The sequence below is a fragment of the Crocodylus siamensis genome, chromosome 14, assembly GCF_052110815.1.
Source record: "Crocodylus siamensis isolate JL-2025a chromosome 14, ASM5211081v1, whole genome shotgun sequence".
NCBI lineage: Eukaryota > Metazoa > Chordata > Crocodylia > Crocodylidae > Crocodylus > Crocodylus siamensis.
This window is the reverse complement of record NC_143408.1, coordinates 9,878,636-9,898,788: the sequence shown is the minus strand read 5'-3', so window position 1 is coordinate 9,898,788 and position 20,153 is coordinate 9,878,636. Positions and strand designations below refer to the sequence as shown.

Below are 20,153 nucleotides of genomic sequence, written 5' to 3'. Positions count from 1 at the left end.
CTACAGCAGGTGACGTACTTTTATTCAAAGAGCCCAGAGTGTAAAATTCCTTGCAAACAGAGCATCATCACTGACCAGCCACTCACTGTGACATTGGTTTTATGGAAGGTCAAGTTGGGCCTGAGCATTTCCACTCTGGCAGCACAATGCAAGACTTGTGAATTTATGCAGGTCTTTTCCCAAGAAGCACAGGGGCTATTGGACTTCACCTGGAACAGAGTAAATGGCTCTGCCCAGTTCCATTTGAACAAGGGCTTATTACTAGGGACCTACTCAAATTGCAGTTTCGCAATTTTTGTGAAAACTGTGAAAAACAGTGGTTTCCATGAACACTGTGAAAAACGGCAGTTTCTGTGATTTTGCACGGAATTGCTGGGGAAAAAAACTTACTAAAAATAAAATACTAGCTCCTCAGTGGGAGCCAGCAGTCACTGCAGCCTGGCCTCGCAGCACACCAGGGTTGGGGGGGGGAAGCTGCCAGCACCAAGGGGAGCAGCAAAGATGGCAGCCACTCCCTCTGCCACTGATTGGCTGAGAATGCTGCCTTTTGTGCAGCCACACTACACTCCAACAAATTTAATATTTAAAGATACATCCAATCCTCACTCTGCAGGCTGTGGGTTGCAGATACATTCAAGAATGCCCGAGGACTAAAACGGGGCATACAACCAGTGGAAGGAAGCAGTTATCACCAAGGAGGAGTACTCCTCCTCAGCCCGTGAGTGTAGGAGGGCTCTTAGGAAGTCCAAGGCAGAGATGGAACTCAGGCTAGCACCCAGGATTAAGGACAACAAAAAGTCCTTTTTCAAGTACATTGGGAGCAAGAAGAGAGCACCAGGCAATGTAGGGCCCCTGTAAGACGCAAATGATAATCTTGTGGCTATGTGTCGGGGATCACTGTCCCCTGTGAACCTAACAGACGCCACCTGCCACTTGCCTAGGGTGTCATCAGCGATAACTGGGGTCTCACACACATATGTTTTTCCTGCCACGACTTGATATTAATGGAGTTGGTTCAGATGCCTTCACGTGTAGTCCAATTATGAGTCTCCCTGGCGTCTCACGAGGTCCTGAGTTTCTGAGGGCTTCACCACCCCTACACCCTTGCCCGTTCCACCGGGTGGTGGCCTTAGTTCCTCCCGGATAATCAACAAAAGAAAGGTCAATCAAAGAAAACACAACAACCGAGACGGCTCTCCTGGTCTGTGTAGCTGCTCCATCTGTCTGCAGCCACCCTCCAACTCAAACTTGACCTTTGAGGGGTCAAGCACCCCTTTGTTGGCTTGCTGAGAGCCCCTTTGTAGGGCTTGATGAGCTTCCTTTTAACAGCTTAAGTCCACTATTGGACTGTGCCACTATTACAGGGACTATGGTACTGCAAAGTCAATAGTGCCCTTCTATTAGGGTCATTATGGTACCCTAATCAGGGGGGCTCAGGGGCCAGTAAACTGGGTTCCAAAACCCCGTTGGGGTTTTGTTCTCTGCCAGAAGCTCCTACCAGCACTCAGCGTAGCTTTCAGCGTTCCCTGCAGCGTGTGCCGCCTTGCTCCACCTCCTCCCCCTCCTCTTTCCAGTTCTGCGTTGCCTCCACCTGCCTGTTCCGGGTTCTTCTTTATGCTGGTGGTGGAATTATCGGCCCCTCCCTTCCCAACACACCTGGGTAAGGGGAATCTCTGCCGGGCTCCTTGAGGCTGCAGATCCAGGGCCACTGAACCCTTGATTAGCCCTTAAACCCTGGAGCCCGATGGCTCCTTCTCTCTCTCACACTATGCCAGACAAGAAAGCTGATATTTTTAACAGTTTCTTTGCCTCTGTTTTCTTGAACAGGGACCGGGATATCCCACCTACCAGAGGTAGGGACAATCTTGGGGATAGCTCTGTTAGGCCTCCAGTCAGTGCAGATGTAATCAGAGATCTTCTGGAAGGGCCAGACATTTTTAAATCTGCAGGTCCAGATGCCCTCCACCCAAGAGTGTTGAGGGAGCTGGCAGGGGTCATTGCAGAGCTCTTGGCCCAGCTATATGAACATTCGTGGTCATCTGGCCAGGTGCCGGGGGATTGGAAACTGGCTAATGTGGTCCCAATTTTCAAGAAAGGGAGGAAGGAGGACCCAAGTAACTACAGGCCTGTAAGCCTCACCTCAGTGCTCGAGAAGATCTTGGAGAGAATCAACAAGGAGCACATCTGTGGGGGACCAGTAGGGGAGATCATGCTCAGGGGCAATCAGCATGGGTTCATCAAAGGCAAGTCCTGCCTGACCAACCTGATTGCCTTTTATGACCAAGTAACTAAATCCTTCGATGATGGTGTCACTGCAGATGTAGTTTTTCTAGACTTTAAGAAGGCCTTTGACACTGTCTCTCACCCCATCCTCATCAATAAATTAAGCGACTGTGGCATTGATGCCTGCACAGTTGGATGGGTAAAAAATTGGCTGATGGGGCACACCCAGAGAGTAGTGGTGGGCGGGTTGTACTCAACCTGGTGAGATGTGAGTAGTGGGGTACCCCAGGGCTTGGTCCTCGGGCCCACACTGTTTAACATCTTCATCAGCAACTTGGATAAGGGGGTGGAAAGCACACTGTCCAAGTTTGCTGATGACACTAAGATGTAGGGCAAGGTGGACACACTTGAAGGGAGAGACGGGCTGCAACTAGATTTAGACAGACTACAAAAGTGAGCAGACAAGAATAGGATGGGGTTCAACGTAGATAAATGCAGGGTGCTGCACCTTGGGAGAAGGAATCCACAGCATACATACAGACTGGGGAGTTTCCCTCTTGAAAGCACAGAGGCGGAAAGGGATCTTGGAGTCATTATTGACTCCAAGATGGACATGAGCCACCCATGCCAGACCGCAGGCAGCAAGGCCAGCCATACCTTGTCATGCATCCAAAGATGCATCTCAAGCCGGTCCAGAGAGGTGATCCTCCCCTTCTATGTGACTGGTCAGGCCGCATTTGGAGTACTGTGTCCAGTACTGGACGCTGCACTTTAAAAAGGATGTGGCCAGCCTGGAGAGGGTTCAGAGGAGGACCCACCCGCTTAGTGAGAGGGCAGCAGGAGAGGCCCTACGAGGAGAGACTGAGGGACCTGATCCTGTTCAGCCTCAGCAAGAGGAGGCTGAGGGGGGACCTGGTGGCTCCCTACAAACTCAGCAGGGAAGATCAACAGCAAACAGGTAGAGCCCTTTTCTCCCCAGCACCACCTGGGGTGACGAGGACAATGGTAATAAGTTGATGGAGAATAGGTTTAGGTTAGAGATCAGGAGGCAGTATTTTACAGTTAGGGTGGCCAAAATCTGGAACCAACTTCCCAGAGAAGTGGTCCTTGCCCCTACCTTGGGCAAATTCAAGTGGAAGTTGGATAATCACCTGTCTGGGATCTTGTGAACCCAGCATTCATTCCTGCCTGTGGCAGGGGGTCAGGCTAGATGATCTGTTCAGGTCCCTCCTGACCCTAGCTATGAAACTATGAAACAATCCACTAAGGCAGTGGTGGCCAACTGTTTCAGAAGGCACATGACTAGTTAAGCCACGTCCCCTTCTTGAGTGCCACTCTAATCCCCTTCTCCTGTTCAGTCTGACACTGCTCTCTATTCCCTGCCCTACCTGCTGTTGGACTCTGTCAGATGCAGTCAAGGGTGAAGCAGTATTGGTCATTTACAGTTATTCACCTATTCATGTGTGGTACTAGCCATCTTTGCAAACATGGCACCAGTGCCCTGTGCAAAATAGTCAGGGTTTCCAAAGCCCTTTTATACACCAATCAAAACAACTTTATATTCACAGCATACACATCCTAGTTCTCACCAAATGCTGAAATATCTTTAGGTGACATCATTCTCATCCGTTTCTCACCAGACAATGCAAGCTTCCTACCAGATAGGGGGATTTGTTTACCAGGCCACTCTGATCTTTGTTATAGTGTCTTGTATGCATCTTATCCATTGTTTTCCATCTCTTGGCTTTCTGAAGTGCCTAAAAAAAAATACTTCTAACTTTCTCAGCATTTCCGCTTCAGCCGTGTATGGTCTGCTTTCTGGTTACCAAGGTCTTTTGCTCACACTGCTACTAGGGCCCACTTAAATTTGTGTTATTAACAGCCTCTGTATGATTTCTATATGCACCGATCATTGCTTGTATCAATCCATACTCCAGCGAGGGAAACATCCGTGACTCCGCTTCCTGCCCTGATACCTTGACAACTGTAATTCTTGTAGCCACTGGAAGATGAATGACCAATTCCTTATGACTTGTAAATGTTGAAGAGGTCTCAACAAGGTTTGATAAGAACACAAAGGGGTTATCTGATAGCTGACATCCTGAACAGCTTGACCATACGTAAGCAGATTCCTCCCAACTGACCTCACCTACTCCAACATTTGCCTGTTCCTGTACCACAAATACATTTCATTTTAAGTGAAGCAAGATACCAGTGATATAAAAATTGAAATATGTTTCTTTTTGTTGTGTATACAGACATGTGAGGACCATTGTTCCCAGGTATTAAAGATTCCTGCTAAATTATTTATATTAAACTAATATTAAATATTATTATACAGGGTGTTTATAAAGTCAAACTCAAACAGTTTGTGATTATCTACTAATAATCTTAATGCTGTGCCTGATTTTCTATCCTTTGGTATGTTTCCATCAGATTTATCTACTTTTAGTTAAGACAGACATTTTTGATTTGGTGCATAGATGCTCCTTAAAGTTAAAATCTGATCATCAATCATTCCTTTATTCCTTTCCTTATAGGGGGTATAAAACTAACTCCCTTATCCATGTATTTCTCCTTTAGCTGTAAAGGTGTACATTTTGTTATGATAATCACAACTCCTCTTTTATTCAGTTTAGTTGGAGACATAAATAGGGCGTGGAACCACTCCCCTTTTATACATTTACTGTGTTCCACTTTTAGATAGCTTTCTTGAATGAAGCAAAAATCTGGTGCTTCATCTGACAGCTTGTAGCACCCTCCTCCTTTTAACCTTATTGTTAAGATGTTTAACATTTAGTGGTATAGTGTAAAATGATTTTATTAAACATCATTTAAATTATGTCATGGGCCACTGAGGACTGGATCTGGCCTGTAGGCCAGGGCTTGAATACCCCTGTAGACAACCTGCCCTACAGATCAGATAGCAGTAGCAGAAGGGGTGCAATATTATCATAGCCAACTATACCAGGAGTTATCTAACTGGGAGAACAAAGGAATCCCAGATGAACATCAAGAAATGTGGCACTAAACAGAAGACCCATCGGAAGTACTGAGCCTTCTGATCTACAAGCCAAATGTTGCTCTCAGGTGTATCACGGTGCCTTAGTAAGAACACGCTACATCAAAAGTACTCCACATTTCATGTTCCTGAGCAAAACACACCCTGAGGACATTAGGTGTGACAGAAGTATATTAATGCAATGTTAGGCAGTAGGAAGTAATGACATCAGGGAAAGGGGAAGAATGGGGGCGGAAATCATTGCTGCTTCTGAAACCCATATTGCACAGAAATATGAAGGTAGTAACATTGGTGTCTGATCCAGCAAGACAGAGTAATGCCACCTCTGAACAGGCAAGACAAACAGAAGCCCCCATTCTGCACTTTCACAGTATTTTACTTGCATAAAATACATTTTCAAGCAGTTATTCTAAATCAATATAGCTCTTCTACTTTCTACTTCAGTTAAGTACATTTGCTTCTAAGGAGGCTGACAAATATCTTGAGTATGCTAAAGAACAAGGAAACTATTTTAAAGCCTCACCACCATCCCCCAAACCAGCTCAAAAGGAGAGGCTGCTCTTCTCAGTCAAGTCCCAGTCAGGCAAAAGCAGAACTCTTCTGTTCCACTGGTTTCTTACATCTCAATATCCTACATAAGGGAACGAACTGCCATATACATCCTGCACAATTAATCAGCTGTCTTAAAAATGAAAAGAACCTGGGATAAGACTTAAATCCTCGTTTTTCCTTTTACGTTGCTTTAAACGTATCAAGATATCTATTTGTCTGAGGCCCAAAACAAGTTTGAGTCAGAGAGATGGTTTCTTCTAGATATGGGACCTACACTAAATCACATAGGTACAAGGATCATTTTAGGAAAGCAATGAGGTAAAAGAGGTGACAGTTCATATTTTAGTGCTCAATTTTACAGAAAGACTGAACAAAAGCCGAGTCGCCCTGGCAGTACCCCAGTGTACTGAATAAAATTGGCCATTTTGCTTCAAAGGGTACATAAAATAAAAACAAAGCAAAGCAAGGCGAAAGAGGTACCTCAGTCAAGGGCCTTGGTCTTCTCTCTACGACAAACTCTGTGTGGCAGAGCTCACAGTAACTAGTGTTGGAGGAGGACAGCCATTTTTCCAGGCAGCTCTTGTGCACGGTCCCCAGTGTTCCTGTACAGTCACATGGAGAAAGCAGTCCCTCCCCGTTTCCACCTTCATGACAGATTCGACAGATGGGTCCATCACTACAGAAAGAGGCAAACAGATGGAATGAAATTTCTGTCAGTGTGGGTACAGCACAGTCACATCCCAAAAGCGATAAGACCCAGTCCACCGCACACTTCCAGGACACAGAAACGCCAGTCAATGTGTTGCTCTGTGCAGGACCTGGAGAAAATCTTCAAAGAAACTGCTGTGACATCAACATAAATGACTCTGAAACAAGTGAGCAACTGCAAGTGTTTGGGATACTCCCCCTATGGCAGCAGCACCTGAATTTTACATCCTAAGGTATGTCTATACTACAACCATAGAGCAGGGCTGGTAGCCAGCAAACAGTTCCATGCTATCACAGCTACACTGCTACCAGTACCTAGGGTAGCAAGTCAAAGCAAGCTTGAGTATACCAGGAGCAGGCAAAATACAGCCCATGGGCTGGATCTGGCCTGCCAGCCTGGTCTATCTGGTCCTGGGGCCCCTAAAAATTTAGAAAATTAATATTTATCTGCTCCTGGATGTCTGTCAAAGATGACAGGGGCCCATAGGACCCAGGGGAAGCTGGCAGCAGGACCCTGCAGCCCAGAAGCAAGGCCTGCCCTGCCCCCCACCCCCTCCACCTGAACTGGAAGCCTATGCCTAGCAGAGGTTTTTGGCTTGGGGCCATGGGGTTGTTTCCACCTCCCTCTGCCTGAGAGGTAAATTCAGATAAGAGTGCAGGGGAGAAGCAGGGGAGGACCAGAGGTAATCACCTGAATCCTAGGGGCCAGGTCAGGTCGCTCCTACCAAGTCCTGTGGTCTGGCCATACAGCCAGGAACCATGTGGTGCTGGAGCAGCCAGCAGGTTGGCAGCAGCAGGCAGAGGGGAGTGGCAGCAAGCGGGCGCGCAGGAACTCAGCAACAGCTGGGCAGGAGTGTGGGGCCCAGGCTTGCAAAGCTCTATGCAGCTGGGCTGGGCTGTGCCAGTAGGAAGATGGGAGAGTCAGCCCAGCTCCATAGAGCCCCTGCCAGCCCAGACCCCACACTCCTGCCTCCCTGCCCCATGCTCCCACCCAGCTGTCACTGCACTCCTGTGCTCCCGCTTCCTACCACTCACCCCCGCCTGCCACTGCTTTCTCAGCTCCCAGCTGCATCACTGCAACCATGAGAGCACGGGGCCCACGTTGGTATCCTGGGGCCGGGGTGTGCAGTGAGGGAAGGGCAGAGAGAGTGTGTGTGTGTGTGTGTGTGTGTGTGTGTGTGCACGCACAGTGAGGGAGGAACAGAGAGAAAGAAAGAGAGAGATAGCTTGCAGTAAGGGAGGAGCAAAGTGTGTGTGCACACGTGTGTGGGACAGAGTGCACGTGTATGTGTACAGTGAGGGAGGGACAGAGGGAGAGAGTGTGTGCATGTGTATGCAGTGAGGGAGGAACAGAGTACGTGTGAGCATGGCAGTGCACCCCCTATAAAAAGGCCTGTAGGCGGTCACCCCTCACCCCCCCTGCTGCCGACACCACCAGCAGTGTTTGCGGGTGGTCAACGATCCCTGCTGGCCGCTGCCGATGGCATCTGTGGGTGCTCACCAACCCCTGGTAGGCGCTTGCTACTGCTCCCTGCCAACAGTGCCAGCAGTGTCTATGGGAGCTCCCCCACTTACCGCCGCTGCACTCCCACCGCTGCCATGCCCCTCCCAGCTGCCGGGGGCACACATCATTCATAGTGTGCAGTGAGGGAGGAACAGAGTGTGAGAGAGTGTGTGTGGAGTGAGGGAGGGAGGGACAGACTTTGTGAGAGTATGTGTGTGTTCATAGGGAGAGTCCCACACACACACCCCACCATACACATGCACCCACCACCCCCCACTGCCATACACCCAGCCCCCCATGCTCACACCTCCCACACACCCCAGCCACCCTCCCCCACACACATCCTCCCACATACCCCATACCCACCCATACAAAATATTTTTTAAAATCAAATTAACGAATATTGTAGATGTTCGATTTTTAGAATATAATTAGGTATTTTTCTGGTTCCAAGAAGGCAAAACCCTTGCTGAAAGGAATACTTTTGCAGGCAAGGGGAGGGACATCTGGTGGTAAAGGTCAGGGGTTAGGGGGCTGGACTACTGGTCACAAGATGGTGACCAGGGGGTGGGGCACCTGTCAAGGGGCAGGGCTACCCATGTGGCCCTTGACAGCTTTTCAAAACTCAGTAAGCAACCCTCCAGCCAAAATAATTGTCCACCTCTGATCTATACACTACAGTCACTTTTGTCAAGCCCAGTGGCTGGTCTGGAATAGTGAGACAACGTCTGAAAAGTACTAGATTAAGGGACAGGAGAGTTTGAAAGATTTACGGCAAAATTCTATTTTACTAGTAGAAAGTGTAAATGACAGTTTTTAGGCACTCAAATCACCCAGTAATACTCTACTAAGCCTATATTAAGCTAAGATGCTTAAATTTCTTATACAGCTACACTTTCAACTTTGCCATGGACGCATAGAAGTGCTGTACATATACCCAAACTTACAGCCAACCAACAACTGGGACTCATGACTGTGACATGGAAGTGAAAGCATGATGGTGATGACCTTCTGGCAGACCAAAGAGCTCTACCTTCCAAGCCAGGGGTAGGCAAAATACAGCCCATGGGCCAGATGCAGCCCGTGGGGGCTGTGTCTGGCCCATGACAGGTCACTAGGTCCTGCCTGGCCCAGGCACTGCCCGGCTGGGGCGTCTCTGTGGCTTGACTGCCTTTCTAGGCAGCCCAGGCAGCGGTGGCTTCTTCTGGCTGCCACTGGCCCCAGCCCCATGGTACCAGTGGGGGCGTAAGCATGCAGCCCAGACCTGGCATTCCCCGCACCTGCTCTGGACTCACCTGTCCAGATTCAGTGACAGCAGCTGCCAGGCAGAAACTTGCTTGGCGCAGCAGAAAAACAGCCCCTCCCCCTTGCCACTGCCAGGCAGTTCTTGGTGCAGCCACCTGGAGCCTGTGCTGCACTGGGCTACTCTGCATCACCACAGCTTGGGCTGCCCTGTGGCAGCAGTGACAGCAGCAGAGACTCAATGTAGACCAGCACAGCGCAGGCCCTGGGCGGCTGCACCAAGAACTGCTTGGCAATGGCAAGGGGGAGGGACCACTTATCTCCCATGCAAAGCAACGGTTTCTGCCTGGCAGTCACTGCTGCTGCTGAGCCTAGCCAGGCGAGTCCAGAGCAGGGGCAGGGTGAGCTGGGTTGAGGCTATGCGCTTCAGTCCATGCTGGTACCATGGAGCTGGGGCCAGGGGCAGCAGGAGACAGAAGGAGCTGCCACTGCCTAGGCTGCCTAGAAAGGCAGTCCAGCCGCAGAGCTGCCCAAGCCCCACTGCATACCCAGGGGGTGGCAGGACGCACACAGCTGTGTGGTAGAGAGGAGGTGTGAGGCAGGCTGGGGCTGCGTGCTGTTGGTGGTGCCAGGGAGGCACTGCAGGGCATGCAAGCTCTGGGCTGTTGCAGGGCAGATGCTGACCAGCTCAGGGGGTGTCCATGGGTGGCTTCCATACACACCCCACCATAACCTCAAACCCTCCCCCACAAACCCCAATCTCACACCCTACAAACACTGTACCCATCTACACCCTTCCTCACACCCCCCACAAATGCCCCACACTACACACCCCTGGGAAGAACCCTGCTCACTGCTACATGCACACACACACCCATACACCCCCCCCATACCCCACAGCTCTCCACAAACCCCACACCCACCCACCCACATCCACACATACCCCCACACACTACATATACACACGTCCCCACAATCCCCCACAAACTCCATACCCACCCACCCATACCCCCCACATCCTCACAATATACAAGATGAAGACTTCATTTTGAGCTATTTTGCAATCACCTCTATATACACACAACACAAACACACACAAATCAGGACAAACATATATTTTTAAATAAAATTAAAATATGTTTTTGTGGATGTTTAATTTTTAGTATATAATTTTTTTTCTGGCTCCAAGATTGCAAACCCCCTTCCCAAAAGGAGTACTTTCAGGGGCAAGAGGAAGGACTTATGGTGGCAAAGGTCAGGGGCTAGGGGTGGGACTTCTGGTCCCAAGATGGGGCCAGGGGCAGCACAAGATACAAGGAGCCACCACTGCCTGGGCTGCCTAGAAAGACAGTCCAGCTGCAGAGCTGCCCCAGCCCCACTGCATGGCCAGGGGGTGGCAGGACATGCACGGCTGTGTGGAGAGGAGGTGTGGGGCAGGCCAGGGCTGCGTGCTGTTGGTTGTGCCAGGGAGGTGCTGCAGGGCACGCAAGCTCTGGGTTGTTACAGGACAGATGCTGACCAGCTCAGGGGCGCGTGCACTGGTGGCTTCCATACACACCCCACCATAACCTCAAACCCTCCCCGACAAACCCCACAACTGGAGCAGACAACTTAGGCTAAGGCTACCCCACCCACTCAGTGAGACAGCGTTTGCAAAGGAAATGCAAAGCATCGTGGGATGCTGAGCAACTGAGAGTTAACTTGAATCTGGAGGGGATCTGGGACAGAAGTTCGTTCAATAAATTGATTTAACCTAAATCAGTTAAGTCTGATACTAAATCCATCCCGGTTTATCTTAAATGGGTTTCGGCCATTTTGAGAGTGGTTTATTGTGCACTGAATTTCTGCTGTGTTACAGATTTGAACTGGTTTCTGATCACTTATACTTGTTTATGTGTAATTTCTGTCCCTAGCCAAGAGGGAAAACATCCTAGGAACAGAAGGGAAACACACGACCCCATGGCTTAGGGTAGTGGATGTTACCTTGACGGGCGTGGCATGGTGTGGGGGCAGAGCAAGTCCTTGCTCCCAGTGTTATTCATGCAGTTTGTATTAGGATCCTTGGAAGGGCTGCATAAACAGCACTGATGGCAAAGAGGAGGCTTCTTCCCATGGTGCACCATGCTTGAAACCCCAACCTACTGGGGCTAGAACAGATGCTCAAACTATTATATGGCAAGCCATTACTGCAGTTCTCATTACAGCACTACTTCATTCAGGAAAGGCCTCTTTCTGACAATACCCAGAACCCCTAACAGAAAGGCTCATGTGCCTGTGTTTAGGAAGAGGAAAAGAAAGCCTGGTGGATTGTCAGTAGCAAAGCTCAAAGCCTCTGACTTTCCTTTCAGAAAAACAAAGCCCACATAGGCATGATATTCAGCATTCTCCAGCCCTGTCACCAGAAGCAGAACAAGCAGTTGTTGTGCCCTGAGTAGAACCAGCAATAGCAGCAGTTACCAGTCTCACACTCCCAGCCGGTCAGCACCCAGGGTCGGTGTCTCATTCACCCACCTCTAGTTATGTTATTGCTGGGGGTGCACCGATAGAGATTTTGGGGGCTGATACGGATAGCTGATTTGTAAGGAGGCATATTGGCTGATACTGATCCAATTTCCATACGAATCCTAGCAGCTTGGAGAGCAGTGTCCGGCTGGTAAGACTATTGTGGTGGAAGGGAAGGGGCGTGGGGGGAGGGGTAGATTGAGGCCCCTGCAGTGAGGGAGGGGGTGGGGCTGGGGTTGCTTAGCCAGGGCAGGGCAGGACACAGGACAGAGCTGCAGCTCGTCCAGGGGGCGTGGGAAGGGGGGGTGGCTTCCCTTGCTACATGCACCCCAGGAGGGCATGGCGGCCTGTGTCCCCAGATCTGTGCGCAGGGCAAGGCAGGCTGCAAGTCCGGGCTGGGGCCGGGGCTGCGCTGGGATCTTCCTGGTGGGGGGCTGGGCTGGGCTGCAGCAGGGGCGGGTGGCAGCAGCTCTGGGAGGGAGGTTACTGGGGGTTTTCCATAGCCCCATCCAACACTCCTCCCATCACTGCCACTGCCCACCCCAAACGCAGCCCAGCCCAGCCCCTGCCAGGAAGAGCCCCAGCCTGCAGTGGCAGCCACACGCAGATCTGGGAGCACATGCCTCCCCTTCCCCTCTGTGTCCTCCTGGGGTGCATGCAGCAGCAGGAACCACCCATCCCTTCCCCTGTGTCCCCCAGATGAACCATGGGTCTGTCCTGCGCCCCGCCCCCCCAGCTAGGCAGCCCCTGCCTCAGCCCCAGCTCTTCCCTCACCACAGGGGCCTTGATCTTCCCCCCGCCACACCCCACTTCCCTCCCCTCTCCCCTTCCACCACAACATATCTACCATCTGCACACAGCTCTCCATGCTGCTGAGCTGTGTTCCTTGCTGCCTATGTACTGCACTGCAGCTGTCCATGTGCACAGGCCATTTATCAGCCACATTACTGGCCACATTGGGCCGATTTCTGATACAGTCAATTTTCTCTGTCAGTGCCGATCCGATATCCAACCAATGTAGTTCTTGCTCACCTCTAGTTATTGCCCATCCCTGGGATACCGGCTGATTTTTTCCAGTGTCAAACTTCCCTGAAACCATATTTCTCCTGTGATGTCTCTTTGCACACATCCAGGTGACACAGAAAGGTGGAATAAAGCATACTAATTACTGGTGATAATCTTGTTTTCCTATCTCACTGTGCACTGCAGAGCTATCTTTTACTTGCATTGGTGCAATTACATTAGGCTGGATTCTAGCCAGTTACTAAAATGCAATCCAAAACAGAACCACTACTTATAATGGCATTGTTCTAGATACGTATCAGTATTTAACATTAAAGAATCATCAAGTAAAATGCACAAACAGCCTTGGGAGCAAGGGGCAAAGCCCAGAACTCCCCTTGCAGGCCATGCTCTCTTTCCTAGGCTGCTTCTAGCTTGCTGTCATTCTGGACCCATGACTCTTTCCTTCATAGTTGCACAGAGAATTAGATTCAAGAGTAAGAGGCTGTAATGTACTCTCAACTATTTCTGTCCCATAGCTTAGAGGGTAGGAGACTTGGCACATTCAAAAAACACACCACTTGCATTACAAACTTGCTTGCCTGCTTTGAAGTCTGATGTGATTTTGGGAGTTGCTGCTTCACAAACAGTAAGGGTGAAAACCTAAGACTGTTTCAGTATAAAGGATCAGAAGCCAAGCTTCCCAAAGACACAACTCATATTTATAAAGAAAGGGGTCACCTGGAAAAATGTATGGAACACTAAATCTCTCTGTTCCTCACACTGTCCTTCACTGAAGCACATCTTGTCCTAATTTCCACCTTCCAGTTGTTCACTGTCCATTCCACATACCAGTTCTGCAGAGTAAATGAAAGCCTTGACAACTCAATTCATAGTCTCCTCAGGCCTGTCCCTCTTCTTCCATTTCCCACCATTGCTCCGGGATGGCAAGAATGATGTGGCTGGTGTTCTTGGATTCCACGCTGTCCAAGTCCCACTATGATTACACCTTACCTCAAATGTCTTTCACTGCCATTAGATACCACAAACACATCGTTCTGGTCTTCAGTCCAACTAGAAAGTTGCCTGAACAAGATATATAGCCCAAGAATCCCGTATTGCATTGCTACTGACATTGCTCCTGCTGTCAGCTGGGTACAACCAAGATAAACTTATTCCCTTAAATATAAGAGTCCGGTGGAGGGCAATGAAAATGGTTAGGAGACTGGGGCACAAGACTTATGAGGAAAGGCTGAGGGAACTAGTCTTATTTAGTCTGGAGAAAAGATGACTGGGGGGGATTTAATAGGAGGCTTCAACTACCTCAAGGCTGGTTTCAAATGGGTGGAGTTAGACTGTTTGGAGTTAGACATCAGCGGTGGCAGATGATAGAACAAGAAGCAATGACTTCAAGTTGCAGCAAGGAAAGTTTAGGTTAGAGACTAAGAAAAAAACTTTTTCACTACGAGGACAGTACAGCATTGGAACAAGTTACTCGGAGAGGTTGTAGCTTCTCCATCCTTGGAGGTTTTTAAGACGGCCTAGCAAAGCCTTGGCTGGGATGATCTAGGTGGGGATGGTCCTACTTTGAGCAGGAGACTGGACTAAATGTGACCTCCTGAGGTCCCTTCCAGCCCTAATTTTCTGTGATCCTATGATTTCTGTGCACAGCTTCAAAGTCCCTCAAATAGGTGACTAATGCTTTTTATATTAAAATTTCACTCCTTCCTTGTAGTTAGAAGCTTCAGCTGTGAAAAGTCATGTTGGAATCAAGCACTGAGGAAGGCAAGGTAATTAATCATCAAAGGACATGAAAGAAATCTGACTTTAAGAAATAGCATGTTATGACCTTTAGGAACTAGAAACAATTTGAAAGGGCCAGATAAAATTTTGGAGCAGTGGTTCTAAAGGCCCCACTCAGAATGAAAGTAATTCAGATCGTTCATGTGCTCTGAAGCTTTGTTCCTCTATCCATCTGCAATTATGTTAACTGTACACTGCTAGCTTAGTCCAAGAGCTGCTCAAAAAGCAACTCTAGAAAATCTTTCCCAATTAAGAAAAGAGGGACTGAAAAGAAAGCCTCCAGGCAAGAACAGCAAAAACAAAATCTGCAGAGAACTAAGGCAAAATAAGCCTGAATCACAATGTCATAGAAAAGTAGGGCTGGAAGGGATCTCCAGAGGTCATCTAGTCCAAGCACCTGCTTAAGGCAGGGTCATCCCTATCCACACCATACTACATAAGTAGTGTGTTTGACCTGTTCCTAAAATTGCACAATGAACCCTGCTACACAACCACAAGGCATATTGCCCTAAAACACCAAAAGCATCTTAACCTGCCACAGGTAAAGCAGGGGGATGAGGGCTGTCAGCGTTTCACCGCTGCAAGGGTTGTTAACATGCATGCAATAGATCCAAAGAGGGCCATGCCCCCAACTAAAATAGAAGGCAAACACCCCCATCATCCATACCAATCTGACCATGATCCCAAAATGTGGCAATTGGTCTGATCCTGACCAGAGGGGCAAGACTCACTAAACAGGAAGCTCCAGGTTTTAGTCCCAGCAGCAGCACTGGCACACCCAAGTCAAAATCCCCAACCTTGGCTGTGGCCAAGACCCAGTGCTTCTAAGGAAGGCGTATAAAACTCCCTGATGTCTGTAGCACCAGGAGGAGAAACAAATTCCTCCATAGCCCCAGGTGGCAACCAGCAAAGTTCAGAAACACAGGAAAAATTAAACACACTCCATTCTGCTCTGAAACTTGGGAACACCAAGCATGACTCCACACAGCACACCCTCTGCCCCAACAGCAAAAGCTCCCCTTTCTGTACCCTTTCCATAACTTATGCCAGGTGCTTTAATCTCTGCTAAGCCGGTTGTGGAGCTTGGCTTTGTTCTCCTACTGTTGAGCAAGGCCCCAGGCAGAATTGACCTGCTCTAGGCTGCAGAACTCTTCACATCATCTTCCGCTGATCCAGGGGCAGGAGGGGTGCTCCTGGGCTTCCAAATGTTGCTCCTGACAGCATACTACAGACACAGCTACTCTTAGAGCAAGGCTGTCCAGTCGTTGGTCCACAGATCACATGTGGCCTTCACAATGGGTTAAAAGGCACCAGGTAGCTGCTCCCCACACTGCCCTGCTGCAGCAGCAGCTGGGGGCTCCAGGTTCCTCCTCCCTTTGGCTTCTTCTTTCTGTCCCTGGGGGCAGGGCAGTGCAGTGCAGTATGGTCCACCCTGCAGAGGCTGGGGAGCTGCAGCTCAGGGTGTCTGAATGGGCTGTGCAGTAGGGCACCCGAGCACATGATACAGTGGGGAGCAGCAGCACACAGTGCAATGGGGAGGCACAGGAAGCAGCAGCTGGGGTCATGGAGTGATGAGGGGTGGGGGGTATCTGGGCCAGCAGTGCAGTGGGGGTGTAAGGAGCAGCAGCATGGAGATGTGCAGTACACCAGGAAGGCATGAGGAGCAGCGGTGGGGTGGAGGTATGTGGTAGCAGCTGGAGGCTAGGTCTATTGCCCCCACTGGTGTGATCCCTGCTTCTGTGGCTTGAAACATGTGGCCCCTGGCCACTTAGAAGTTGGACAGCCCTATCCTTGATCATCCCTGACCAATGCTTATCCACTCGCTTCTTGATCACCTTGTGATGGAGAGCTCACAACTTCCCTAAGCTGTCTGTTCCACAGCCTCACAGTTGTAACACTGACAGCCAATCTAAACCCACTTTGCTGCAACTTCAAGCCACTGGTACTTGTCCTGCTGTCTGAGAAATGGAAAGAAAGGTGTTCTCCCTCATCTTTACTGCAGTACTTCAGATGTCTGAAGACTGCTATCATGTTGCCTATTGCCTTTTCCACAAGCTGAACATGTAGACCCACCTAGACCGAAAAAAAAGGATTAGCTGCAGAGCGTTACTGTTTGCTGCTCACCAGTTGCTGCCTCTAGAGACTGCGAGCCTCTCACATGGGTCATGCAGCTGAAGAAGTCGACCTGGTAACTGCAGGGGTGCAAAACATAAAAAGGGAATTTGCACCAAATCTGTCAGTTCACGTGGTCTGCCTGAGAGGAAGAACATAGAGAGACTGCCAGCAGAGAGGAATGCCATCATGCCTATTTCTTTCAAGCTCTCCTCATATGGCTTGTTTCCAAGATCTTTATTATTTTGGTTGCTTGCCTCTGGACCCTCTTTAACCTCTACATGTCCTTTTTAAAATGTGGAGTCCAAACCTGTACACAATAGATGAGACCTAACAGTACCAAGTAAAGACATGCTATCACCTCCTGCGTTTTATGCCTAATACTCCTATTGATACAGCCCGTAACTGCATTCAGCTTTTGTAGCTGTGTCACTGCAGACTCAAACCATGGCTGCAGTCCACCAGGGCTCCTAGACAGATCTTTCCTCGGTGCTGCCATCCAGCCAGCTGTCATCCATTTTGTAGCTGTGTTTTTGATTACCAGCGTGTAGCACCTTGACCTTTTCAGCATTGAGCTTCATCCCATCATAGTTTGTAGGGTTGAAAGGGACCTGAACAGATCATCAAGTCTGCCCCCTGCCATGGCAGGAAAGAGTACTGGGGTCAAAAGACCCCAGAAAGGTGTTCATCTAATCTCCTCTTAAAGACCCCCAGGGCAGAGGCCAGCACCACTTCTCTTGGAAGTTGGCTCCAGATCCTAGCCGCCATGACCGTGAAGTAGCGCCTCCTGATATCTAGCCTGAATCTACCCTCTGCCAGCTTGTGACTGTTATTCCTGGTCACTCCTAGCGGTGCTCGGGGGAACAGGGACTTCCCCAGTGCCTGCTGGTCCCCTTTGACTAGTTTGTAACAGGCCACCAGATCCCCCCTCAGCCTTCTCTTGTGGAGGCTGAACAGGTTCAGGTCCCGTAGCCTCTCCTCATAGGGCCTGCCCTGCTGCCCCCTGGTCAAGCAAGTAGCCCTCCTCTGGACCCTCTCCATGTTGCCCACATCCCTCTTGAAGTGCAGCGCCCAGAACTGGATGCAGTACCCCAACTGCAGCCTGACCAGTGTTGCGTAGAGGGGGAGGATCACCTCCTTGGACCTGCTGGAGATGCATCTGTGGATACAATAATGACTCCAAGATCCTTTTCGCCTCAGCACTGATGAGAAGGGAGTTCCCCAGCCTGTAGGTATGGTGCTGGTTCTTCCTCCCCAGGTGCAGCACCTTGCACTTGTCAGTGTTAAAATCCATCCTGTTCTCATCCGCCCACCCCTGTAACCTGTCTAGGTCCGATTGCAGCCTATTCCTCCCATCTAGCATGCCCACTTCCCCCCAACATCTTAGTGTCGTCCATGAATTTGAACAGGGTGCTTTTTACCTCCCTGTCCAAGTCGCTGATGAAGATGTTGAACAGTGCGGGCCCGAGGACCAAGCCCTGGTGGCACCCCACTGCCTACATCCCTCCAGGTCGAAAATGACCCATCCACCACCACTCTCTGGGTGCGGCCCTCCAGCCAGTTGGTGACCCATCTGACTGTGTGGGTGTCGACACCACAGTCCCCCAGTTTTTTAATGAGAACGGGGTGAGAGACAGTGTCGAAGGCCTTCCGAAAGTCCAGGAAGATTATGTCCACTGCTACCCCTGCATCTAAAGATTTTGTGACCTGGTCGTAGAAGGCCACCAGGTTGGTCTGACAGGACCTGCCACTAATGAACCCGTGTTGGTTGCCCCTAAGCATAACCTCCCCCGTGGCTCCTCACAGACATGTGCCAGGATAATTCTCTCAAAAAAGCTTCCCCAGGATCGAGGTAAGACTAACTGGTCTATAGTTCCCTGGGTCCTCCTTCCTCCCTTTTTTGAAGATGGGAACCACACTGGCCCTCTTTCAGTCCTCTGGCACCATGAGTGCTTGTACAGCCGTGCCAAGGGTCCCACAATGACCGCAGCTAATTCCCTCAGCACTCTGGGGTGGAGATCATCAGGACCTGTTGATTTAAATATGTCCAGTCCCTCCAGAAGTTCCCCGACTAGATCCTCACTGACCCTAGGTCTGGGTGCACCTCCTCTGGGGCCTACGGAGGTCCCTGGTGGGGGTGGGGGGAAGTGACCCAGTCCCTGCTCAGGAAAATGGAGGTAAAGAAATTGTTAAATAGGTTAGCTTTGTCCTCTGGTGTGACGACCAGATTTCCTAGCATGTCCTGCAGAGGCCCCACGTTACCCGGTACCCTTTTTTTAACCCCTATGTATTTAAAAAAGGACTTCTTCTTGTCCTTGATCCGGGTTGCTAGTCCCAGTTCCACCTCCGTCATCTCCAGCCCAGTCTGCCAGTCTATCAAAACCTCCTGAATTGTGCCGATTTCTCCAGGGTGTTCACAGCCCTTCCTAGTTTTGTGTCGTCTGCAAGTTTGCTCGAGGAGCTCTCTATCCCAGCACCCAAATCATCAATAAGCACATGAACAGTGGGCCCAGGACAAAGCCCCGTGCGACTCCACTCAGAATCTCCTGCCATTCTGACACGGATACATTTATAACTAGGGACCTACTGAAATTGTGATTTTTGTGGATTCTGCATCTGCGAAAACTGGCGTTGCCCCTGAAATCCAGAAAATCTTGGGCGGGGGGAAGGAAAACTTACTGAAAATAAAATGCCAGCTCCCCAGGGGGAGCCAGCAGCTGCCACCACGCTGATTGCATGACAGGCACTCCAAGATGGCTGCTGCCCTGACTGGTGGTGGGCTGTCTGTCATATGGCCCTGCCCTTCTCCACCAATCGGTGGTAAGAAACAGGGTCACATGACAGACAGCCCTCACAGCCAATCCCTGACAAGAGGCAGGGCCACCAGCACCCCTCAGCCAATCAGAGGTGGGGGGCCTACTGTTTATCTTGGAGTCACCTATGAGTCCAAGATCCCTTTCTGCTGCTGGGCTGCTGAGAAGGTCGCCTCTGCCGGCCCGTAAGTGTGTTAGTGGTTCTTTCTGCCCAGGTGCAGCACTTTGTACTTGTCTTTGTTGAACTGCATCCGATTTCATTCTGCCCATTTTTCCAACCGGTTCAGATCCACCTTGATCCGTTTCCTACCCTCTGGTGTGTTAACGTCACCCCATAATTTGGTATCATCTGCAAACTTGGACGGGGTGTGTGCTTATCCAAGACACTGAATAGGACTGGTCCAAACACCGAGCCTTGCGGGACTCCACTGCCCGCATCTTTCCAGGTCCATATCAACCCATCCACCACCACTCTCTGGGTGTGACCCCTAAGCCAATTTGCCACCCACCTGACTGGGTAAGAATCTGTATCACAGCCTGTCAGTTTATTTACAAGAACAGAATGAGATACTGTATCGGAGGCCTTCTTAAAGGCTACGTGGAATACATCTACTTTGACTCCTGCATCTAAATATTTTGTGACCTGGTTATAAAAAGAAATAAGGTTAGT

At 49.9% G+C, this 20,153-nt stretch overlaps 1 protein-coding gene across 2 annotated transcripts in view; it reads right to left on the bottom strand.

Moving 5' to 3' along the window:
• The window catches only part of MARCHF2 (membrane associated ring-CH-type finger 2), a 108,479-nt gene that overhangs the window by 46,241 nt on the left and 42,085 nt on the right, over positions 1 to 20,153 (bottom strand). For both annotated transcript variants that reach the window (XM_090027358.1, XM_090027359.1), the window contains exon 3: positions 6,278 to 6,473. In XM_090027358.1, the coding sequence (XP_089883484.1) occupies positions 6,278 to 6,473 (196 nt within the window). The remainder of the gene's footprint in view (positions 1 to 6,277; positions 6,474 to 20,153) is intronic.